This window comes from Rhinopithecus roxellana, chromosome 9 (genome assembly GCF_007565055.1).
Source record: "Rhinopithecus roxellana isolate Shanxi Qingling chromosome 9, ASM756505v1, whole genome shotgun sequence".
NCBI lineage: Eukaryota > Metazoa > Chordata > Mammalia > Primates > Cercopithecidae > Rhinopithecus > Rhinopithecus roxellana.
The window spans coordinates 16,228,306-16,255,117 of NC_044557.1; the positions used below are offsets into that span (position 1 = coordinate 16,228,306).

Here is a 26,812-nt window from a genome sequence, read left to right on the forward strand (position 1 = left end):
AAAAAATGTTATTTAGGTCATCATATAATGGGTTGATTATAGATGCTTTTAGGTAAATCAATGTGTTAAATCTTTTTCAGTTTTAATTTCTAATAAGGTAAACACTGAGTAACATATTTTTTTAAAAAAACCTCTTTGGGCCCTCATTACTTTTTTATATTACACACACACACACACACACACACACACACACACACACACCCCAAATACATATATTTTTTGGAGATAGAGTCTTGCTCTGTCACCCAGGCTGGAGTGCAGTGGTGTGACCTCCTGGGCTCAAGCAATCCTCTAGCCTTAGCCTCCCAAGTAGCTAGGACTACAGGTGTGTACCACTATTCCTAGCTAATTTTTTAAATTTTTCGTACAGATGGGGTTTCACTATGTTTCTCAGACTGGTCTCAAATGTTTGGCCTCAAGTGATCCTCCTGCCTTGGCCTCCCAAAGTGCTAGGATTATAGGTGTGAGCCATCATGACTGGCCAGCCCTCATTCATTTTTATTTGTTTCTTTCCTCCCCGCTTGTCTTTTACATGCTCCTGTTCTTTAGATTGTCTCCCCTCTCTGACTGTCTCCCTTTCCTCCCCAATGCTGGCCACACACTACACATCTTCCCCGACACAGCAGGGTCTCTACATGCCACAGACAACAGACTTCAGACATATCTGGTAGGCTGTATTTTAAGATATAATCTCAATGCAGTCTAAGAAACAATTTCCTATTTGCTGATGAATCATTATTAATAGTGTCCAATAAACTTAGATAGGAGTCCTATTTTGAGTTGCAAAGGTAACTTCCCATTCATTGTAAAATTAGGTCAATGCACCTGCGTTATTTATAAAGAATGTAACACTTCCTATAACTCCATTCTTTCCTGTGGCTCCACGCTCAACATAAAAATAGTAGTTTTAGGAGCAGGCCAACCTGCAGTGTTGAGAAAGACCTATGGAGACTCTGAGGAAGTCTCTCTGGACCGGAAAGGAGCTCTTCATGTGGCTCCTGGGGCTAGGGCCAGCCTCCCACACTCCCACCCTGTAGGTCCACCTCTGAGAAGGGCTCTTGGCACTGCTGTGGCTCCCACTACATGAATGTCACATCGGTGCCAAAGAGAACAGCAAAGGCCGAGCAGTCTTGAAGAGGCAATTCCTGTAACAATCACTGTTGGGTTTTGTACAAGGGCATAGGTGAGAAGAGGCAGAGAAGTCACCCCTGATGCCACTCCGAGGTGCCTCTGCCCCACCTCACCCTCTGTTCCGGGGCTGGTCACCTCCAAGATCCTCTAGTTTAGTTAGTGCTGCCTGTTTTGTGTCCTCACGAGAATGTGAACCTCCTGAGGGCAGGCTCTGTGTATCTGTTCTCTGTGGAATCCCAGTGCCTAGATGAGTCTGGTTCCTGGGAGGTGCATAACACTGGCATGGCATGAGGCCATGAATCTGGCACGCTAGCTAGCAGGGCCGGCAAGACTCTTCAATCCCACCAGCCAGTACTGCACAGTGAGGACACATGGCATTTCAGCAATGCCAGCACCTGCCACATATCACAAGTGTCCTTCAATGCTTCAGTCTGAGAACTTTTCATGAGCCCTGATTTCTTCTGTAAGAAACCCATGGCTTCTGATAAATTTCTTTAACCTAAATTCCCTTGTTCATTTCATTCATTTAATATTAAACTCTAGGCTAGTTGGAGATACAGTTTAGGTATATAATTAAGAAGTAAAAATAATGCCTTCCAGAAGACAGCTTATCTCCTTTTATGTCACCCTTATATACACAAAAAACAACCCTGAGTGAATTAAACTTTTGCCTCGATACTGAAATGGATTTCCTCCAACAAGGTTTGTTCTGTTAGGCAGACAGCAACAAATAGCTCAAGAGATCATGAACAAACTGGCAGGAGCCATCGAAACCTTGAGACTCTAACAAGATTAGATTTGCAGTGATTAAAATGTACCATTAGGCTGGTGGGATGTTAAAATGAGGCCATCACTCTGGAAAACTGTGTGGCAGCAATCCAGCCATTCATCTCCTTGCTGTCTATCCAAGAGAACTGGAACTTACATCCACACAGAAACTTGCATATGAATGTTCGCGGCAGGATTAATCAAGATACCCAGAAAGCAGAAACAACCCAAATGTCCATCAACTGTTGAATGGATAAATTCGATGTATCTATGTCATGAAATATTCAACCAGAAAAAGAATGAAATTCTGGCCGGGTGCGGTGGCTCACACCTATAATCCCAGCGCTTTGGGAGGATGAGGCAGGTGGGTCACTAGAGGTCAGGAGTTCGAATTAGCTGGACGTGGTGGTGTGCACCTGTAATCCCAACTACTCTGGAGGCTGAGGCAGGAAAATCGCTTGAACCCAGGAGGTAGAGGTCGCAGTGAGCCGAGATGGCACCATTGCACTCCAGCCTGGGCAACAAGCGAGAAACTCGGTCTCAAAGAAAAAAAAAAAGGAAATTCTGATACACGTTACATCATGGATGGACCTTAAAAACATTCTGCTAAAGTGAAAGACACCAGACACCAAAGGTCACATCTGTATGGTTCCACTGACAGAAAACGTCCAGAACAGGCAAATCCACAGAGATGGAAAGTAGAGGAGTGGCTGCCAGGGGAGGGGAAGTGCAGAGCTCCTATTGAAGGTACTAGGTTTCTGTCTGAGGTGATGAAAATGTGCCAGAATTAGGGTGCTGGTTGCACAACTTTGTGAGTAAAATAAAAACCAATGAATCGTACATTTTAAAAAGGGTAAATTTTAGGATATGTAAATTATGTCTCAGTCAAGCTGTTATTTAAAAAGTGTTATTAACTTAAGACAGGGGCCTCTAATCAGGAGACCACTAAACCTAACCTGAAATACATCCATTGCTATACTTTCTTCACCTCTGCTTAATGATTTTGCTACAAATATTATCTTTCTTCTCTTTCCTTAAAGCCCCCACTCAAACTAATCTCAAAGTTTTCAGGAAATGAAAAGCTGGGGACTTCTGCAATAAAAGAGTAGTCCTGTTATCTTCACTGGAAAGCTGACACAGAGTCCAGGAGCAGCACAGGGCTGGGAGTGAACCCAGTGGCTTCAGCACTCTACTTTTGGAGTGGCTGCACTTCCTTTTCCTAAGTCAAGCTAGTGGAACATTAGTTCCATGTAACCCCTGGTGTGCCTGTTGGCCCTGCTAAGCCACAGGAGCGGGTCTTGAGCACCAGACAAGACAGCCCTGCACTGTGGCTCTTCAGAGGACAGAGACAGTACCTGTGCTGGGCCCAGGGTTTGTGGCAGCACAGGAGAACATGGCTTAGAATACAAAGAAAAATATTTCCTTGGGTTTCCACATCTATACAAAACTGTGGCCACGTGAATTTCATACTTAAACCCTCTTCTATGACATAAGATATTGTGGAACAGTAAAATGCACACTATAAGGCAGTATTTCAGTAATACTTCTGGTGTGTCCTGGAGCAGCCCTTCAATCACCGTGGTGGGACAGCCAGGAAGGGAATCTGATCAGGCATTCTGACTCCAGAGATATATCTCTGCTAAGAATATCCTATGAATACCGTATAGATGTGGGAACTTAGAAACATTTCCAAAGCAAGTTCACTGAATTTCAGAAAGATAATTTTTCTTTTTCTTTTTTTTTCTTTCTTTCCTTCTCTCTCTCCCTCCCTCCCTCCCCCCCCTCTCTCTTTCTTTTCTTTTCTTTTATTGAGATGGAGTCTTGCTCTGTTGCCCAGGCTGCAGTGCAGTGGTGCGCCTCCCAGGTTTAAGTGATTCTTGTGTCTCGGGCTCCTAGTAGCTGGGATTACAGGAGTGCACTACCACAAAGGGCTAATTTTTGTATTTTTAGTAGAGATGGGGTTTTGCCATGTTGCTCAGGATGGATTCAAACTCCTGACCTCAAGCAATCTGCTCTCCTCGGCCTCCAAAAGTGCTGGGATTACAGGCATGAGCCACTGCACCCGGCCAGCAAGATATTTTTCAGATTGTAGCTAGCTGGAGAAACCGAAAGAAGGAAATTAAAACACACATCTGAAATTAAGCCCTTTGCATGATTCCTTTGAATCTCTGCTTAAATTTATATAATTATATAAGATAACTTTGTAACTCTGGAATGTCTCACATTTTACAGGACATCTGCTAGTTTTTTTTATTTTTTGAGACAGAATCTCGTCTTGTCACCCAGGCTGGAGTGCAATGGTGCGATCTTGGCTCACTGCAACCTCCGCCTCCTAGGTTCAAGTGATTGTCCTGCCTCAGCGTCCAAAGTAGCTGCAACTACAGGCATGTGCCACCATGCCTGGCTAATTTTTGTATTTTTAGTAGAGATGGAGTTTCTCCATGTTGGCAAGGCTGGTCTTGAACTTTTGGCCTCAAGTGATGTGCCCGTCTCAGTCTCCCAAAGTGCTGGGATTCCAGGCGTGAGCCACCGTGCCCAGCCTGCTAGTTATATTTAAAAATGTCTTTTGTTAAAGACAGGGCATTAAAAATAATATATATATGTTATATATATATGTAATATAAAACTAATAATACATATAAAGAAAAAAATTCCTCCCAATCAACTCTTGACTCAAGATTGGGAACATAAAATTATTAAGTAGTATAATTTAGAAACTTTGTAAAAACAATGTTCTTTACACACTTCTACTTCATCAGGAAATTACACACACACACACACACACACACACACACACACTCAACTTCACAGGAAATGAAGAGCTCCTGAAACATGTTGCTATCTGCAACTCTGCAAATAGTTCTCTCTTCTGTCCTGGTGGTATTATTCCAAAAGCCTCACATGATCCACATGCTCACCAGCGTGGAGGTGGAAAAACCCACACTTCCACACAAAATCTGTCAACCCATATCTCTTATAGACACGTAAGTTTTTTTTTTAACCAAATATTACAAGTGTGCTCTGATACTTAACAAAAACCCTTGTCTCCTTACAATTCATCCTATTATCTTAAATTCACACATCATGTAGCTTCCCCTCGTAATGCTTCAAAGACTGAAACTGTGAGTCCTATTAAAATAATTTACATTGACGTGCCAAATAATGAAGAGGAAAACAACAAAATATCCTTTATGGAGCAACCAGGCTTCAACCTAATCAGTAAGCAGCCTGCAGTGTGCCACGGCCGGCATTGGAGTGTGCTTCATCAGAGCTCCCACGCCACCCCCAGTCACAGAGAGTTGCGGAGGGGAAGGGACTGTGGCTTATGTCACAGTCAGACATCTGGTGTGGACTCTGTTCCGATGCCTCCCCAGCAAGGTGCCCAATACCATGAAGCTACACTATGCTTCAAGTTGCCAGAATGGATGCAGAATTTGCTTGGGAGCCATGTGAAAGTGAGCTTTAACCCGACTTTCCTACTTTCCAGTTGTATGGCACAGGGTAAAATCTTTATTCCTGATGAGCTTTAAGCTCCTCATCTGTGAAGTGGGTAAAATAATATCTGCTTCTGAGACTTATGTTGAAGATCATACAAAACAGGCCTAACTGGCCTACGATAAATGGTAGCTCTTGACTTTTACACTTCACTGTTTCCCTTGGTGCTCAAGTTAATCTCATTTTACCTGAAGGAGACACAGACCCATAGCCTCTGCTGGGAGTGTTCTGGTTAAAGGTAACCCAACCAACCCGGGAGAGCTATGGGTCCAGAAGCCATTTCAAAGACACTTAATGCCTCCTGGGGCCCTGCCTGTGGGTCATGAAAACAAGTCCAGTTACATACTCTGTTCAGGCAGTCCCACTTTGGGAATGCTATCTGCTGCCCCTTCAAAAATCGGTACTTCTGCTGATAAAAGGACAAGCCACCTACATACAACACATAAATTATATACAACCAATGAAGGACTACTACTCAAAATATATAAAGCTCAAAACCCCCAAAGAAAAATAAACAAAAGACTTGAACAGCACTTCATCAAAGTGGAAACACAAATAGCAATACACAGCAAAAGGCTCTCAGCCTCAGCAGTAATCAGGAGCTGGAATTTAAACCACAGTGAATTCCACTACAGACCTACCAGGCTGAACAAAATGCAGTTGGGAAAAAAGATAACGAGGACACCTAAGTGTACCAAATAATGGAGCAGGAGCTCTACTATGCTAACAAGAATGGAGGCTGAATTCCGCTTCTGGAAGACAGTTTAGCATTATCCATTGAAGGTTAGGAACACCCCACCCCCACGACGTGCACACCTGTGCCCTAGGGGATACACAGCAGGGACTCCTGACCCTGCCAGCAGTGACCGGAAATGCCTAGAACAACTGCATGAAGAAAGAGATTGTGGTAAATGCATAAAATGGAATGAAAATGAATAAACCGGAGCTACCTGCAATAGACAGATGAATGTTACAAGGTTTATTGGTTTAACACTATGTTGTCTCCAGTCCTCCTCTGTAAGGGGCCCCCACACCAGGGTCCTTTTGTGTGCATCTGGGGCCGTGGCATCTCTAGTGAGCAAAAAAAGCAAAACACAAAGAATGTGCAAGCATGATGCTGTTTCCATAAAGTTCAAAAACAGGTAAACCTATACGCGCACACATACATACTTTTTTTTTTTTTGATAGCCAGGTCTTAATCTGTCACTCAGTGATTCTCCCACCTCAGCCTCCCAAGTAGCTAGGACTACAAGTGTGCACCATCAAACTCGGCTAGTTTTTTATTTTTTATTTTTATTTGTTTAGAATGAATTCTTTTTAAAAAAAATGTTTGTGGGTACAAAGCAGAGAATCAGGAGGGTTCTTCTGTTTTCCCTAGAGTAGTTTTTTATTTTTTATAGAGATAAGGCCTATGATGCCCAGGCTGGTCTCGAACTCCTGGCCTCAAGTGATCCTCCTGTCTTGGCCTCCTGAAGTGCTGGAATTACAGGCGTGAGCCACCGTGCCCAACCTAAATATATTTTTTGAAGATGTATAAAAAGTAGTATAACTGCAAAGAAACACATGGAAGAAATTTCAGAAGTGTGAAGATATTTAGGATTGGGGTGGGGGCAGCAGGTGGCTTTTGGATACCCGCCATGTTTATTGAATTACAGTGGTGGGTTTGTGAGTGAGCTTTATTTATTCACTTATTATTTGTTACAATCTACAATTATGCCATCTTTCATATGCTTGTTATATTTCACAGTAAAGAAGGTTAAAATATAAGCTCAATAAATAAAGGAGATACAGACAGAGATACACAAGGAAGTGTGTTGCAGCACTGCTTTGAAGTGTTAAAACCAGAAACAACCTGAGTATCTATCAAACGAGGGGCATCCTGATGAAATTAAGTGAAAAAGGCAAACCGTATCTTTTTGTTTATAGATACGTCTACATTCATGGAGAAAGATGTGAAAGATTACTTACTGTGGTAAATATCCAGTGGGTAAAAGATAAAAGAGAGATTATTAAATTGTTGTTATAATTTATGTTAGTTATGTGAACAACAACAAACAACAAAAGCAGTGGCTATATTACTATTGCATTTACGGATCATATTCAAAGTCCTAATCTGAGGCCTTTTACAAATGTATGGTCCAGATTCAACGGCTTCATCACAACCCACCCCGTTGTTGGTGTCTTGAGAAAGAGAAGTAAATTATCTTGCTTTCATTTAACAGTAATGAAAACTAAAAGTAATGATATTAAAAGTAATGGCAAAAACCGCAATTACTTTTGCACTAACCTTTTTTAACAGCTGATAATTTTTGTTAATAAGTATCTAAGTAAACGGCAAAAAAAAGAACACTAACTAAACCAAAAGCAGACAGTGTAATTATTTACTATGAATTTAATACTCTTCCTGGTTACTCAAGACAATCCTAGTATAGTTTATTGCTGTTGTTTAACAAAAACAGTGGAAAATACCAAGAATCTAAATTAATATCAACATCACTGACAAGAAATAATCAGATTTTTGTTTTGAGGGCCAGGGGTTATAACTATAAAACAAACAAGAAATTTATAGAAATGAATTCTCCTAAAACTGGAAGTAATTAAATGTCAGCTGTAGTACCGAAAATCAGACTTTGGAATTTGGCGGACCTGTCTTGAGACCCAGCTCACATACAGGGATCCAAATTACTTAATGTCAGTGAACTTCAGGGTCTTATCTAAAAAATAAATACCATGATCTAATTTATTACCTAGTTTGAAGGTAAAACAAAAAAAATAGAGTGACTCTAGCAAAACTCAAGCTTTCTTTTCTTTCCACTTTCAGCATCCCATATTAACAGAGAGATTTTCTTGGTAAATTATAAAGATTTAAGTGTTTTTTCCAAAATTCAAATCTGTAAGATTTTCCAATTTTGAGAATTCAGCTAATAATAGCATATTTAAAGTAAGTATTTGGAGTTTTTATTTGAGATTAACAGGAACATTTCTATTCTGCTTCTGAATCATACTGCTACCCAGTGTCCCCATGATAGCAACTACTGCCGCAAGCTATTAACCCGAGAGGAAGAAAGAACGACAACTATGGAATATGTGAAATGTTTTTATGAGCAATTAATCCACAACAGATGCTTTCAGACTATGCTGCTGGACTCCTAAGGAGCTGGGTGGGGAGCCATGGTGGCCCAACTCATCCACCTTCCAGAACAAACAACTTCACATACTTTGTTTTGTAAGCTTCTCCTTCCCCTTCCCTTCTTCTCTCCTCCTCCCTTCCTTCCCTCCCTCCCTTTCCTTGTGTATAGACAGGTCTCGAGATGTTACCTAGGCTGGCCTTGAACTCCTGTGCCCAAGTGATCCTCTTGCCTTGGTCTCCCAAAGTGCTAGGATTACAGGTATGAGCCATCGTGCCTGAACACATTTATATTAAAGAAAAACAGGCCAGGCGCGGTGGCTCAAGCCTGTAATCCCAGCACTTTGGGAGGCCGAGACAGGCGGATCACTAGGTCGGGAGATCAAGACCCTCCTGGCTAACACGGTGAAACCCTGTCTCTACTAAAAAATACAAAAAACTAGCCGGGCAAGGTGGCGGGCGCCTGTAGCCCCAGCTACTCGGGAGGCTGAGGCAGGAGAATGGCTTAAACCCGGGAGGCGGAGCTTGCAGTGAGCTGAGATCCGGCCACTGCACTCCAGCCTGGGCGACAGAGCGAGATTCCGTCTCAAAAAAAAAAAAAGAAAAGAAAAACAGGGCCAGGTGTGGTGGCTCACACCTGTTATCCCAGCACTTTGGGAGGCTGAAGTTGGCAGATCACGAGGTCAAGAGATCAAGACCATACTGGCCAACATGGTGAAACCCCGTTTCTAATAAAAATACAAAAATTAGCTGAGCGTGGTGGTGCGCACCTGTAGTCCCAGATATTCCGGAGGCTGAGGCAGGAGAATCGCTTGAACCCGGGAGGTGGAGGTTGCAGTGAGCAGAGATAAAAAAACAAAACAAAACAAAACAACAAAAAAACAAAAACCGAAAGTCTTAAAACCACTGGCCTCCATCACTGCACTCCAGCCTGGGCAACAAAGTGAGACTCTGTCTCAAAAAAATAAAGAAAATAAAATCACTGACCTCCTACTGGTAGATGATTATGATTTCTGTGGTAGGAAGGCCAGTGAGGGGAAGGGTGGGGGAAATATTTTTAAGAGAAGAAATGATTAAAAAAAGAATAAAACAAAACCCTGCCCATTTACTGAATTCTAGACTTACTGTGCTACAAGGTAAGTTAACTAGTTAAATTACTAACCTGGAGGGATAAGTGCTGTCATATCAGCTGACCTTCCATTTGTTTTTGTTTTGTTTTGTTTCTTTTTTTGAGACAGAGTTTTGCTCTTGTTGCCCAGGTTGGAGTGCAATGGTGAGATCTTGGCTCACTGCAACCTCTGCCTCCAGAGTTCAAGCGATTCTCCTGCCTCACTTTCCCAAGTAGCTGGGATTACAGGTGCCTGCCACCAAGCCCGGCTAATTTTTTGTATTTTCAGTAGAGACGGGGTTTCACCATGTTGGCCAGGCTGGTCTTCAATCTTTGACCTCAGGTGATCCACCTGCCTCGGTCTCTCAAAGCGCTGGGATTATAGGCATGAGCCAGTGCATATGGCCCATTTGGTTTCTTTTATCCCCGTTTTAAACTAAATCTCTCTGTACAAATCCCACTGGCTTCATTATCTATTCTTTCCCATTATTGGGTTATTGACAATGCCTAGCAATGTCCAACTGGATGATTTATATTCTTCCTTGGGAAAAACATGGAATACTTTCAAACTGTATCATTTTTCTAAATTACTTCTGATTTCTTTCTTCCACCCATTTTGTTTGTAAAAACAAGACAACAAAGTCTTGGGTCAGTGCTGGCTGGATTTCTACTTTTTCAGTTAAGCAGAAAGAAAAAGTCTGAGGCAGAAGGGAAAAGCAACTTCTTACATGCTAGTTTACACTGCACAAGGTACTTCTATGAATGTGATCTCATTAAATTCTCCTAACAACTTTCGGAAGTAGATTTATCCTTGTTGATAACTAAGGATGGGATTAGTACCAATCAACCAGCAAGTTTAAGAACCAATGTATTAACCAAGATATATGGATTCTAAAGCCAGAGCTGTGAATCAGTGCTGAATCACAGCTGTCTCCCCTCAGTGATCAGGATGCTCCTAGAAGTTTTTTTTTTTTTTTTTAAAAACCAGTAAGTTCCCTTGAGTAAGCCTGGCCCACACAGTCAAATAATTCAGAGCTAACTCGGTTATACTGTGTCCCTTGGTCATGTGGAAGTAGGTAGTGGAGTGAGGGAGGAAGAATAAAGTCACTTTTGAGAACACGTCTAAAAAATTTGTTTTTATAGCCAAGAAAAATGTTTAACAGTTTGTTAGGTTCAGATTTCATCATTTATTAATCAGGTTTTTTTTTTTTTTGAGACGGAGTCTTGTTCTGTCACCCAGGCTGGCGTGCAGTGGTGTGATCTTGGTTCACTGCAACCTCTGCTTCCTGGGTTCAAGTAATTCTTCCTACCTCAGCCTCCCGAGTAGCTGGGACTATAGGCACGCATCACTATGCCCAGCTAATTTTTTGTATTTTTAGTATAGACAGGGTTTCATCGTGTTACCCAGGATGGCCTCGATCTCCTGACCTCGTGATCCGCCTGCCTCAGCTACCCAAAGTGCTGGAATTACAGGTGTGAGTCACTATGCCTGGCCAAACTGGGTTTTACTGAACACTGTGCTAACTGCTATAGAGGATACAAAAATAACACTTGGCCCTGAACAGCAGCCTATTTTTGGTTAAAAGATGGTCTAACCAAATTGAGTATCCCTAATCTGAAATTCAAAACTTTTTGGGCACTGGTGTGACACTCAAAGGAAATGCTCTTTGGAGTACTTTGGATTTCATATTTTCCCATTAGGGATGCTCAACCAGTAAGTATAATGCACCTATTTCAAAATTCATAAAAATTGGAAATTTGAAACACTCCTAGTCCTAAGCACTTCAGAAAAGGGATGCTCAACTTGTACTGGGGAAATAAGTTTATGGGTGGAGGGTAAGGTCATTTTACTCTGAGTGCTTTCCCACGGGCCTCTGCCTAGAAACTCGAACCTATGAGTCCTAGCGAAAGGGCTCCTCCCCTGCTGACCAAAGCAGATGAAGGGGATGTTCACCCACTCCAGCAAAAGTGTTATTAACCTGCTGCTCTCTGGAGTGTAAACGCCTTGAGGGCAGGAGCTATGACTTCACATGCCCATGCTAAGGTGCTGTTTGTTAAATGAGTAAGTGAAGCCATAGCAACATAAAGAAGACTGTAGTCAAAGTAGAACTTTTATCTAATTGACAATAATGTGAACTTCTTTCTGTTGAGTAGTGGTAAGTACAGTCCAAAAGTTTTAAATAGTTTTAGCTTCAGTAGTAGAAGGGTAGGTACTCAGGACAGGAATGCTGGGAATGGTTAATGCTTAGCCTACACAGTTCAAACAGAATCTCTCAGATGGTTTGTGGTTCTCATTCATCCTCCTTCCTGTGATCAAACAGATGAGTGTTCCAAGCCTGATCACAGTCCCTTGTCTTCCCTTTGCATGCTTTAATCACTCTTGATTTTCACTCCCATTGATAGTGAAAGTAGATTACATAGAGTAGACATAAAAATCTGGATTCTTATCTTAAGGATAAGAGATCTTCCACTGAAAGACAAAAGTGATGGCTGGTTTAGAGGGGTGCCCATTTTAATAAGCAAATCCATGTTCTTATTTCCCCAAAATAGCCTTACTGGCCAAGGTTAATAATAACTGGCATTTCCTTTTTGAGCCCCTATTCCTTATGTTATACCTTTTTGATATATGTGGAATTATGCCCAGAAGTTCCATTGAGAAACTATTCTTTTCCAACTGAACTTATGAAATATCTGTAGTTATTTTCATAACAGCATAAGCACTTTCTAGACATTCAGTTCATTTTTCTTTTTTAAACTTGAGGTAAAATTAATATAACATAAAATTATAGTAAGAAAATAACTAAAGTAAATTAAAACTTCATAAAAATAGTCATTTTAAAGTGTGTAATTTAGTGGTATTTAGTACATTCAGAATGTTGTGCACACACTACCTCTATTTAATTGCAGAATATTTCCATATCCCAAAGTAGACCCCATCCCCATTAGCAGTCACTCCCATTTCCTGTCTTCTCAGGCCCTGGCAGCCCATCTGCTGTCTCCATAGATTTGCCTGGTCTGGACATTTCACAATAAGGGAGTCACAAGGCATGAGACCTTTTGTGTCTGTTTTTTTTTTTGGACTTAGCATCATGTTTTTGAGGTCCATCCATGTTGTAGCATGCTCCTTTTAGTTAGTTCACTTTGGACGTAATAAAAACCTATTTTATGGCCCATTTCATGTCTTCTCTTAAAAATGTTTCCTTCCTTTACTTCCAGTTCTATTTCTGTTTGCATTGGGGTGATGTTTCAGGACAACGACCAGCTTGGTTTAATTGTAGCCCTTTCAATTTTATTATTGATGCTATATCCCATATTCTTCTGGCCTAACCATATAAATTCCTCCTTTTTTCCCTCCTTAATTAAATCACTGAAGATTCATGACTCTTTAGCTGCTAATGAAAATGAAGAAACTAAAGCTTAGAAGTATAATATTGCTCAGTTTACTGTATTTCTACACACTCCTTTATTATTCTAATGAGAAAATAAGTCTTTGTAAATGAAAGATTCAACTTTTCAACTTCTGATTTTCCTCATTGTTCTTGTGCAAAATATACATTATCAAAATTATTTTAAGCAGATTAAGTTATTAAGATAAAGACTCCTTGTATAAGAATCAATTAATGTGTTCAAAGTAAAGCAACCAAATATATAAGGAAGTAAAGAAACAGTTGAAGCCTTAGAGAGTTATAAATTCTTTTTTTTTTTTTTGAGACGGAGTCTCGCTCTGTCGCCCAGGCTGGAGTGCAGTGGCTGGGTTTCAGCTCACTGCAAGCTCTGCCTCCCAGGTTTACGCCATTCTCCTGCCTCAGCCTCCGGAGTAGCTGGGACTACGGGTGCCCGCCACCTCGCCCGGCTAGTTTTTTGTATTTTTTAGTAGAGACGGGGTTTCACTGTGTTAGCCAGGATGGTCTCGATCTCCTGACCTCGTGATCCGCCCGTCTCGGCCTCCCAAAGTGCTGGGATTACAGGCTTGAGCCACCGCGCCCGGCCTATAAATTCTAATAATGATATGTGTGACTTGGGACTAAGACCTTAGATTTAAAAAATATATTTCCTTTAAAATAAAAATAAGTCACAATCTCTATTAATCTTTGATTAGACTCACTAGTAAAAATGATTGTCAGTTTATAGTAACAACAAAGGCACTCAGAAATAAAGCGATTAAACAAAAATCAGAAAAACAGACTTCATCTTCCTAAAATGTAACCAAGCCAAAGAAAATGTTTTGTAGAGCTTACTTTACCTTCTAAAATGCTCTACGTTTAAAAAAAAAATCGCAATCCGGATGCTTAGAATGCATTATTTTAGCAGAAGAGTTTACAAAGAGATACTTCACAATAGGTAAATATTGGCCCAAAAAACTCCAGTCTTAAAGGACAATAAAGTTTAATTTTGACTTAAAATCCTAGTGGGATGTAACATTTGGCAGAAAGAAAACAAACTATAGGGAAAACACAAAACACACTTCTAAACTGATGAAGGGCTTGAAGTAACAGCATGCTGCTCAGGTAGAAAGTGTCTACTGCTGCTGCTCTGAGCAGTCCTGGTCTCAAGATTCACATTCTCTCTCTCTCTTTTTTTTTAAGATGGAGTTTTGCTCTTTCACCCAGGCTGGAGTGCAATGGCATGATCTCGGCTCACTGCAACCTCCCGGTCCAAGGGATTCGCTTACCTCAGCCTCCCGAGTAGCTGGGATTACGGGTGCATGCCACTACATGGCACGCCTGCCTGGCTAGAAACTCCTGACCTCAGGTGATCTGCCTCTTGGCCTCCCAAAGTGCTGGGATTACAGGTGTGAGCCACTGTGCCCGGCCCAGCACTCTCTTAAGTGATACTTTATTTTCCTTTCAGACACTCTGGTGAAGTCACCAGGAACAATTTTATTTTTCAAAATCATGAAAGAATTCTTAGAAATGTCCTTTGAAGCAGGGTTTCTAAGCATAGCAATTAAGAAAGAGATTCTGGACCTCAAACCCCAAGGGAAGTGTGTGGCTTTTTAAAAGGGTGGCCTTTTTGAAGAAGGAAAATCAAAGGAAGTAAATTACTATTGAAGTTTCTTACCCAAGGAGAGCTCCTACCACTACGTATTTCCTGTTGAAGGAGCTTCTGAAATGATTCTCCAATAAATAACCCAGCCCGGTAAACTCATGTGGAATGATTCTTAAGGGTTCCCTCTCCAGCACTTTGGTGTAACCCAGTTTCACTCCGCTGGATGGAACGTGATGGGCTCTGTGGGAGACTGAAGACCCCAGCATCCTGCCCAGTCACAGCTGGGCTGGCTGGTGGACCCTGGGCCAGTCACCCCACCTCTGTCTCAGGCCCTCTTCTGTAAGACTGGGTGGACGCTGAGCCTCCTCCTCTGTAACTGACTTTTGTGAAGACTAAAAGGAAAAGGGAAAGTGCAATGCATACAACTTTTTTTTCTGTGAAAAATTCATAATGAACACTCACACTCTTGCCATCCGCGTGATAAAGTGCTTTCACCACATGCCCATATTCACTTTCCCCTAAATTAGTGAGGACACCGAGGGTCTGTGTCCACAGGCACATGGCTAGTGTGGTTGTCACCTGCACCGCACACAGACCCTGGCACCAAATGGGTCGCCACCCTTACTGCTATAATTGAGCTCCAATAATTATGAACTATGAAAATACACATTTAAATCTTGCTGACAAAAGTTCTAAGATTAACCCAAGAAAACACCTAATGTGCATCCCACAAATAAAAATTATTTGCTTATCATGTGTCAGAAATTCTGCTATCTACAGACAATATAATGGTAAATGAGAAACAGCACCTGCCCTGAGGGACCCTACCAACCAGCAGGCAAGTGTGAAATACGGTGGCTGGGCACGCAACTGACACAGCTTCACTGACTGTCCACATGTAGACACCCTACAAGGAACAGTTGTAACGATGATGAAGCCATCATAGGTCCATTAGACTCAGAGACCAGTGGCCCAGCGCATGGCACAGGCCACCAGTGGAGGGGATGGAGGGGATGGAGGCAGGCGGGCACATGGCGCAGGCAGCACTGGAGGGGGTGGGGAAAGGTGGGCACCTGGCACAGGCCAGCGCTGGAGGGGATGGGAAAGGTGGGCACCTGGCACAGGCTAGCACTGGAGGGGGTGGGGGAAGGTAGGCACCTGACACAGGCCAGTACTGGAGGGGATGGGGGCAGGTGGGAACCTGGCACAGGCCAGCACTGGAGGGGATGGGGGAGGCAGGCACGTGGCACAGGCCAGCACTGGAGAGCAGCCCTTGTATGATGCATCTATGATGCATTGGAGAACTCCTCATATGAATGTCATGATGTTCTCATATTACTCATCAAAAAAAGGGGCACACTCAAACCTATACCAGTGACATCACTCACTGACATTAAAACATGTGTCTGTGTTGGGCCACAGGCCAGCAGACATCCCACACAGTCCTAGGCACAGGCACCAGAGTGAGCTGCAAGCTTACTTCCATGGTGCTGGTGGACAGGAGAGGGCATCCTGGTGGTGGTTGCAGCAGGAGGCAAGGGAGGCAGTGCTGGGCCCTTAATGAGGGTACAGCATGAGACTGGCCTGTGAGGGAAAAGGCACTTAAATAAAGGCCAGGAAACTAGTGCACAGGCTAGCAGGGCAGTGGACTGGGAATCCCACTGGGGGTTACAAAGGAACTTTCTATCCTGATTCGGATTGGTTAATTTCTGAGCATGCTGACTGAGCTTGGCTTCTGATAAAAAGCTTATCACCACTTAATCTGCTGCCATAAAAATGGAAGTTCGTGTTTAGACAATAGCTTCTCAATTGGCTCATTCTCTGAAATGCACTTCCTCCCCTCACCTTTTCATGGAAGCTGACCAGGGCAGCAGTCCTCGCCTTGTCCTCACTCCGCAGGAGATGAAATGGCTGTGTGGGCCTGGGAGCTTGCCCTCCCTTTCCATTTTAGCCCTTAGCCCATGCGTTTCCTGTTCTGTCCAGAGCTCCTACATCCTACCCCACCCTCTGCACCCCCTCCAAGGGGGGTGCTCTGAGCCTCCGCTCCCTGTGTGGGTACTTGCCAGGTGGTGCCACATCACCAGCTATCCTTCTGAGTCTCCCCTTGGCTCCTACGCTGCTCTAAGTGTAGAGGAAGCGAGCTGTTTTGTGCTCCTGGCATGTGCCACAGCTCCTGAGAGCTCCCTAGGTACCACTTCTCTGTTCTCCTTCCTTCAACTGTGGGAAAAGTCTCCAGCCTTTTGGCCCTATCCCAATCTCTCCCTCAATTTCCCATCTATTGTAGGTACAGGAGTAAAGATAGTCTTACTTCATTTTTGTGTTTATGACCTCTTCTCTTCTTCACTCAAAAACTCATATTGAACCTCATTTCTCCAGAACCAATGCAAAATCCCTAATAATAGGATTTAGGCTTTATCTAGCAGACTTTATACCTCAGTATATTCTGGTTTGGGATAAATCCCCCAAATCTGGCACACAGCTCAGTGCCATGGCAACTAGCTGGGAGCATAGTACAAATAGGGACTAAATAATATTTACTGAATAAGTGAGTGAATTATCTTATTATTATTATTATTTTTTTGAGGTGAAGGTCTCACTATGTTGCCCTGGTTGGTCTCAAACTCCTGAGTTCAAGTGATCTGCCCACCTTTGCCTCCCAAAGTGCTAAGTTACAGGCATGAGCCACTGCACCCAGTCATAATCTCTCTTGAATAAACCCTCTTACTTCCCCTTTTGCATCTCTCTCTCTCTAAATCCTATATTTCTATTCACAGATAACATCTCACCAATTTAGAGACACTTTTCTTTCTGCTAGATCAGGATGTTTAAAGCATTTGTTCTCATTTCTTTCATGAAACCTCCTGGGACCAGTCAGCTAAGGTCTAATTATTTGAATCACCAACTACTCTAATACTTCTACCTGTCCTGTTTTGGGTTGAAAGGGACACAATTCAAGGTCAAAGACCATGTCAGCTGCTTTCTTTGTCATTCTCAACACCCAGACAGCACCCTCTGTACACACTGAGTATTGACAAATGTTCTTCAATAAGAGCTTCTCCAGTACATTGCTGTAAAAGGGCCCTTCAAGAGGCCTACAGAAAATAGTACCTATAAATTAATAATATATTTTGGACTCAGTGGTTGTTTTAACAAGTTGGGAAATAAATATCAGATTTTTGAACTGAAAGAGGTCTCCTTTCCCCACTCTCCCCAAAAGAATTTGTTAGCTATAGTTTCTATACCTATGATAGGTTAACATATTTCAGGGAATTTTTTTTCTTTTTCTCAGTATTGCCCTGGCAAATACAAATAAAAGCATATAATAAACAGCAACAAGAAAAATAAAGTTCACACACAGAATTATGACACCAAAGCCCTGTGACTTCTCAGCTTGTTTTGGCCTACTAAAGTGCTGCACAGGCTACTTGGGAGGACAGAGGTCAGTGGTGGGCGGGGAGGTGGGCTGGAGGGTGGCCCTTAGCAGAGAGTCACTGAGGAATAGCAGGAGTGTCCTGGAGAGGAAGGAAGCACAGGCTGTGCTGCATGTTCTGCGGTGAGCATATATCAGATTGGTACTGTTGTGAAAACTGCACAGTTTTTAAACCGAAGCTCGGGTTGTTTTTCTGACTCTTCTTCCTCTGACCAGTCAACATAGACACTCAAATCCCAAAAATTAGTCTGTCAGAGAAACAAAAGCTATGCTGCTGTTTTTCTGCGAGCCTCTGGACTAAAGCAGTTGGCCAGGGCGGTGCTCCCTGCATAGGCATCTGGCAGCATGTGTGCCTGCCTGGTGGCTCTGTAGTCATGAGTCCCCTGCAACACAGTCACTCAACAGCAGGTAGGGCTGAGTGATGTTTCAACAGCAGGTAGGGCTGAGTGATGTTTCATCACCAGAACTGTGGATAAGATGAAATTTAGATCTGGTAGGCCAGATCTAAGCGGCTCTGTGACCTAGCCCAAACATACAACTATCTTCCAATTGGGAAAAGGTTATTTTCTGTATTAGATACTGAAATTATAAAATTAATCATTTTAGCTTGAATTTGGGGAAGTATATTTTGTTAAGGTTTATGAGAAGTGTATTTTGTTAAAGTTTACGACAGTTGCTATGAAACACAATAATTTGGGGGAAAAAAAAAGAGAGACAATGTTGTGTTTACTGGGCCACGGATGGATGATGTCACTAATAAGCAATTATAACACCCCGCATTCCAAAATGATTTAATAATTTGTTTTGAAGAAATATAGCTTCCAAAAGAACAAGAAAACAATCTAAACATTTATTTGGATGTTTTGCATGGCAAAATATAATTAAATATATAAAATAATTAATCTGAATCTAAAAAAGCATCAAATACTAGTCACCAACTTTAACAAGGAAGGAGGTTCAAAAGTTATCAGTAAATGAATTTGTTGGAATACTCAATGCATTTCCCATGGAAAAAACATTTCCCATGTAAATGTTATAGATGGTCAGGCTTCTAGTGCTAACCACAAAAACTAGATTAAATGTTAGGTACATGTATGGCTATAAAGAAGAATGGTGAAAGAACAGGATCTTTAGAGAAACAAAGATCCCAGGTCCTGTCTGGCTGTGTCCTTCTCCAGCAGTATTTCCGTAAGATGCTACGTCCTGCAGTCTCCAGCCAGAACAGCTGCCTCTGGCCTGGAGCACAGCTAGAACATCCTGTGGTGGGAGCCCCCTCATGTCCTTGCCAGGCTCGGCGGGGTGGCAGCCTAGTGAAAGAGCCCTCCCCTCTAAACGGCCCTGATGGTTACCATAACTACACTTAGTCTTCAGATGCTTGTGAGTCTGAAATGTTTACAATGAATATTTTTTTCTTTTTGAGACAGAGTGTCGCTCTGTCACCCAGGCTGGAGTGCAGTGGTGCAATCTCAGCTCACTGCAACCTCTGCCTCTAGGGTTCAAGCAATTCTCGTGCCTCAGCCTAAGTAGCTGGGACTACAGGCATGTGCCACCATGCCCAGCTAATTTTTATTTTTTATTTTTAGTAGAGACAGGGTTTCGCCATATTGGCTAGGCTGGCCTCAAACTCCTGGCCTTAAGTGATCAGCCTGCCTTGGCTTCCCAAAGTGTTGGGAGCCACTGCGCCTGGCCTACAATGAATATTCTAATGAGGACTAAAATGAGGTTCAGTCTTAATAAGGGTAAGACTCATGTGACCCAACCAAGCTTTTCTCGTATCTAGACATGCTTTCCAAATATCTGGATGAATCGCATTCCCCAAACACATAATGCAATTAAATTATAATACAGCTGCCTGTTTACAAACAAGAGGAAGTATTTATTATAAAATATAGCTGGCCAGGCGTGGAACCTCACGCCTGTAATCCCAGCACTTTGGGAGGCTGAGGTGGGTAGATCACCTGAGATCAGGAGTTTGAGGCTAGCCTGACCAACATGGTGAAACCCCATCTCTACTAAATACAAAAAAATTAGCCGGGCATGGTGGCAGGCGCCTGTAATCCCAGCTACTTGGGAGGCTGAAGTAGAATTGCTTGAATCTGGGAGGCGGAGGATTGCAGTGAGCCAAGACGGCACCGTTGCACTCCAGCCTGGGTAACAAGAGTGAAACTCTGTCTCAAAAACAAACAAACAAACACACAATCAAAAACCAAAAACCAAACCAAACCAAACCAAAACAAAAAAAAACACAAAACATAGCTATACAGATCAATAAAAATGTGCTCTTATCTACTCGGGGCTTACAGGGGATATGTCTCCCAGGAAAACAAGCTCTTGGGCAGACCTGTCACTCAGCAGTATGGTATGACAGGACTCAAAGTCAAGGCCTGTGGGAGAGCTAAATGTCTACTGAGGTCAGTCAAGGAAATGCTCACTAAACACTCACCATTTAGAATGGCCATAGCCAGAGTGGTCATGATGCAAACTATGGAGGATACTATCAATAAATGCTCCAAAAGCAGACTATCATACACTCAGAATGGGACTTTTTCTCCCTCCAATACAGTTATAGCTCAGATATTCTATAATTAAACAAAACATCAACAAGAGAGCTAAAATAACACACTACTTAAAGAAAGAGATGTAATGAGAAGATTGAGAAAAACCCCAATTCACTGTATGACTGGGTAGTTCCATTAAAAATGTTTTTTTTTTTTTTTTTTTTCCCTAATTCATAGATTAGAATGATTACTGGAGATGTAACAGGCACAGATAGGCCAGATCTTTGTAACACTCCACCTCTGCCTATCAAAAACAACATTTTAGGGCGAGGTGCCATGAAACCTGGCAGAGAACAATGCTTACTTACTTTGGAAAGTGCAAAGACATGACAACTTAAGAATTTTGCTTAAAGCTCACAAAATGTTTTTTCACTAAATTAGGTTCTCATTTATACTTACCACCCAAAGATGCTTTATTGTTATAGTGAAGAAAACACACAAAAGACAAATCTTCATAATTAAAACACATATATAACATTTTAATCTTCTTTTAATAAAATTATGAATCATGAAACCTGCCTAATTCTTTTTGTTGTCAATTACAATTCTTCCCCTAAAGATACTTTATAGGTTCCACTCAACTTCTGGCCTTGTTTTATGGGCAAACTCTAGGATCCTGGTTTATTGCCTTTAAAAATAAAATCAGAGACAAAAGACTAATAAAAAGAACCAACAATTGTAGCAAACTGGATGCCATTCTGGCACGTTCTCACCTTCCTCTGGTGGCTTTCTGTAGAACCTTCATTCCCACCAGGCTGCAAGACTTCCCTTCCAACTGTCTTGCCTTCGACATGGTGAACTCTAAGTGCACTTCACCGAACATTCCACAGGCATCTTGTACCAGAAGGCAGGCTCTGTAAAAAACCATTCACATTTGTTCTTTGAGGAGGCAGTTTGGATCAATGCAGAGATCAAGATTTCCTTCTTCTTCTTCATTAGAAAGCCACTATATATTGCTGTGACTGGCCAATATAATTTAAATAAATTAAAGAAAAATCAAGGGGAAAAAAAAAAAAAAGAAATCCACTGTAGTCATCTTCCTAAATGGGTGAGTCAGGATAAAAAAAATGTTGAATTCAAGACATTCTTTCTGTATGTGTGCATGCAGGTGTTTGAACCACCATCCACAGGCATGAAACTAAAACCTAAGCCAAATATGGCTGAAAAGTACATTAAGATGACCATTCTCTTAAACCAAATATATTACCTAGAAACAGAGTGTCCTTTTCCCATTTTTACCCTGTTTCCCATGAAAGAAATATTTGTTTTGTGTGGATGCTCAATACTGAGAAAAGCTGCAGGATAACATTACGGTGAGAACAACAATATGAGGCTTTCTCTGAGACAGTACACATTTAGAGACATGCATATTCCAGCAGGATAAAACCTGGTGTTCCAGCTTGCAGCAACACAGCCATGATGGAGAGCCAGCGACATGATGGGATTTCCCCTAGTTTTTAAGTTTAGATGGTGTTATTCATGAAAGCCTATTTATGACTGAATTTCCAATCCTTTCATTTTATAACTGAAGTAAATGAAGTTTATTTATCAAAAAATGACACATTCTCAGAAAACATTTCATGGAGGCTGAAGAAATTATAGTCAGTAAATAACATCACAAAATAGACATAAAAACTATTCTAAAGATAAGAATGTGAAAAAAATACATGTTGGAGGAGAACAGATGAAGTCAGGAGCCTTAAGTGCTGCCTTGGCAAAAGGGTCAAGAACTGTAGACTCCTTGATGAAGTCTCCCAGGCCCACAGGGCCAGCTGGTTTGCAAGAGAAGCAAAAATATATCCTGTCTGAAAAATAGTACCTTTACTTGGATTGCTAGTTCACCATGGAGTAAAGACCAAACAAAGATGTGCTCAAATAAAAATCAAACACAAAGAAACAAACCATCATGTGGGAACAGTCAAAAGAAATAACACCAGACCTGCTGGGGACTTGAGATATTAGAATTAATGGGTAGAAAATATAGAATAACTGTTTTAAAGAGGTAAAAAGTCCCCAAAATATGAATAGGAGACAAGAAACTCATAAAATGACTTGATAGATTTAAAGAAGGATGAAATCACACTTTCAAAAAGGAAAGCTACATTTACTGAAATAAAAATATTCATTGAGTAGGTGTAACAAATGGCTATATGCATCTGAAGAGTGTGTATATGAGATCTGAGGTATAAATCTAAATAAATTACTCAGAATATAGCTTGAGAAGTGAGAGGAAAAAAACATGAGAGAAGGTGCAGAAATACAGAGGAGAGTGAGAAGGTCTAACATGTCTAATAGGAATTTCAATAAAACAAGACAGAGGAAGGGAAGCAATAACATGTAGATTTATAGTGACTGAGAATTTTTCCCAACTGATCTAAGACACAGGAAGAAAAACAAATACCAAGTAGGGCTGGCCACAGTGGCTCACACCTATAATCCCAGCACTTTGGTAGGCTGAGGTGGGAGGATTACTTGAACTGAGGGGTTAAAGACCAGCCTGGACAATGTAGTGAGATCTTGTCTCTAGGAAAAATTTAAAAAAAAGTTAGTTGGGTGTGATGGCGCACGCCCATAGTCCCAACTACTTCAGGGGCTGAGGTGGGAGGATCACTTCAGCCCAGGAGGTTGAAGCTGTATCAGCAAAACTCCTTTCAAGAATGATGGTAAAATAAGGACATTTGAATTTTTTTATTTTTATTTATTTATTTTTTTGAGATGGAGTCTCGCTCTGCTGCCCAGGCTCGGGTGCAGTGGAGCGATCTTGGCTCACTGCAACCTCCATCTCCTGTGTTAAAGTGATTCTCTTGCTTCAGCCTCCTGAGTAGCTGTGATTACAGGAGCCCACCACCACACCTGGTTAATTTTTGTATTTTTAGTAGAGATGGGGTTTCTCCATGTTGGGCAGGCTGGTCTCGAATTCCTGGCCTCAAGTGATCTGCCTGCCTTGGCCTCCCAAAGTGTTGGGATTACAGGTGTGAGCCACCATGCCTGGCCTGGGACATTTTTAGACAAAGAAAAACTAGGAGCATTTTCTACCTACAGAACCTGACGTATTTACTATTTTACTAATTACTAAAATGATTTCTAGACCAGTTGCAGTGGTTGACACCTATAATCCCAGCACTTTGGGAGGCTGAGGTGGGAGGATCACTTGAGCCCAGAAGTTCGAGATCAGCCTAGGCAACAAAGTGAGACCCTGTCTCTACAATAAATAAAAACATTAGCCGGGTATGGTGGCACTTGGTTGTGGTCTCAGCCGCTCAGAAGGCTGAGGCGGGAGGATCCCTTGAGCCCAAGAGTTTGAGGGTTGCAGTGAGAGTTACGATTGTGCCACTGTACTCCAGCCTGGGTGGCAGAGTGAGACCCTGTCTCAAAAAACAAATAAAATGATTTCTAAATTATGTACTTTAGGAATAAGGAAATTATCATGGAATAAAGGCCTGAGACACAAGAAGGACTAATAAGCAAAAATACAAACAACCCAGAATAAACACAGGATAGAATAACAACACAATCAATAATATTAAAGCTAGAGCTGAAAAACTGAAAATGGATAGCAATGAAATCAAACAGGCAGTGACTGGAGCTCAAATGTTCCCAAGTCCTCATATCACTCTAAGCCTGGAGTTAAGATATTAACTTAAGAATAGTATATGCGGCACAATTTCAAGGATAATCACCAAAGAACAGAAACAGGGAATATAGCCTCCTAATCACTAGAGGAAAAAAATGGAATGAGAAATATAGGAAAACAAACAAAAAGGAAAACACAAAGAAAAAACATTAAATCACCAATAAAATATAAAGTGGTATGTGAAAGGATAAAGTCCTTGCATATTAGAAATGGAACAAAAATTATTTAAACATGTCAAAGACAGAACTTGTCATGTTGTTTGAAGGAAGAAAAAAATGTCTTCCAATAAATTGGTGACAGAAAACCTTCCAAAGCACAGAAAGGTTCAAAGTAAAAGGACAGAAAAAAATGTTTCTGGCAAATATTAACCAAAAGACAGCTGAAAAGGTGGTTTCGATGGTAAGCAAAATAGATTTTAAGAAAGTATTACTGGCCGGGCATGGTGGCTCATGCCTGTAATCCCAGCACTTTGGGAGGCTGAGGCAGGCAGATGACGAGGTCAGGAGATCGAGACCATCCTGGCTAACATGGTGAAACCCCATCTCTACTAAAAATACAAAAAATTAGCTGGGCGTGGTGGTGGGCCCCTGTAGTCCCAGCTACTCGTGAGGCTGAGGCAGGAGAATGGTGTGAACCCGGGAGGCAGAGCTTGCAGTGAGCCAAGATCGCACCACTGCACTCCAACATGGGCAAGAGCGACACTCTGTCTTAAAACAAACAAACAAACAAACAAAAAAGAAAGTATTATTAAGGATAGAGAGGTCACTAATATAGATAAGAAGGTTTAATTCACCAGGAAGACGTACAATTATAAACGTTTATGCTCTTACTAGCCTCAAAATATATTAAGCATAAATTAATAAAACTACACAGAGAAATGAACAAATCCACCACCACTGTGGAAGATTTTAACACATCTCTGCCAATTATTGGTAAGTCAACAGATGAAAAAGTTAGTAAAAAATTAGAAAACTTGCATATACCTAACTAGTTTGATTTGTTGGATAAACAATTAGAAAAACTGCCCATAATTAGAAAAAATGCATTTTCAAGCACACATGGAAGATTTATAAGAGGTGACAAGAGGCTGGATGAGGTGGCTCAGATCCATAATCTCAGCACTTTGGGAGGCTGAGTTGGGAGGACTGCTCAAAGCCAGGCTTCAAGACCAGCCTGGTCAACAAAGCGAGATGTCATCTCTATAAAAAATAAAATAGGCCGGCACAGTGGCTCACGCCTGTAATCCCAGCACTTTGGGAGGCCAAGGCAGGTGGATGATGAGGTCAGGAGATTGAGACCATCCTGGCTAACGCGGTGAAACCCCGTCTTTACTAAAAATACAAAAAATTAGCTAGGTATGGTGGCGGGTGCCTGTAGTCTCAGCTACTTGGGAGGCTGAGGCAGGAGAATGGCATGAACCCGGGAGGCGGAGCTTGCAATGAGCCGAGACTGCGCCACTGCACTCCAGCCTCAGGGACAGAGCGAGACTCTGTCTAAAACAAACAAACAAACAAACAAACAAACAAACAAACGAATAAATAAATAAATAAATAAGCAAGCTGGGCACAGTGGTGGTGCCTATAGTCCCAGCTACTCAGGAGGCTGAGGCAGGAAGACAGTCTAAGCCAAGTAGTTGGGAGCTGCAGTAAGCTATGATCTGGTCAGCGTACCCCAGCAGGAGTGACACAGATTCTCTCCCTCTCTCTCTAATTAATTCTCACTACACACTTGGCCATAAAGCAAGTCACAGTTAATTTCAAAGTACCTTATCATATAGAACACACTCTTTGCCTAAAATATAATTAAATGAGAAACCAAGAAAGAAATATATATTTTAAAAATCTTCTTACATTTGGAAATTTCACGTTTTTTTCAACTCACAAGTCAAACAGGAAATCACAGAGAAAAGAGACAATAATTTGACCTAGTTGATAATAAAAATACCACATGTCAAAATGTATGGATTACATCAATATATAAGGAAATTTATTGGCTTTAATATAATAAAACAATTTCTTTTCTGATACACATTTATTTACTTATTTTTTTGGAGAGACAGGGTCTCGCTATGTTGCCCAGGCTGGTCTCAAATTCTTGGCCTCAACCAATCCTCCCACCCTGGCTCCCAAAGCTCTGGGATTACAGCCACATGCCACCACACCTGACTCCCTATATTCATTTTAAAATTAGTTTTTTATGTACTTATCACAAAATCAACCCTAAACCTCAGTCAATTATCAAGATTAGGATGCTGAACCTCACAGGTATTCTACCCTGAAGAGCTCTTCTGGATCCTTCTACTGTGCTTCAATCTGAGTGGGTCAGCATCTATACCTGGGCACAATATCATCCCGGGATCTCTTGGCACAAAATCTGGGGAATCTCCTTTGCTGCTCTCCTATGTTGGAGCTGCTATTTCCTACACCCGTATCTTTTAATTGACTTCTTCAATTCAGTAGTTCCTGTCTTCTAGTTTTCTGAAAAAAGAGTGTGAGGTAAAAATTTTAAAACCATTCATAAAGTTGTTGGTAATCGATCCACAAACTTTATGGGCAGTTTGGCTGGGTATGGA

General features: G+C 41.6%; 1 protein-coding gene across 5 annotated transcripts in view; it reads right to left on the reverse strand.

Moving 5' to 3' along the window:
- SPIDR (scaffold protein involved in DNA repair) overlaps nucleotides 1–26,812 on the reverse strand; it is a 471,127-nt gene that overhangs the window by 44,229 nt on the left and 400,086 nt on the right. For all 5 annotated transcript variants that reach the window (XM_030937328.1, XM_030937325.1, XM_030937329.1 and 2 more), the window contains one exon: nucleotides 21,320–21,460. In XM_030937328.1, coding sequence (XP_030793188.1) covers nucleotides 21,320–21,460 — 141 coding nt within the window. The remainder of the gene's footprint in view (nucleotides 1–21,319; nucleotides 21,461–26,812) is intronic.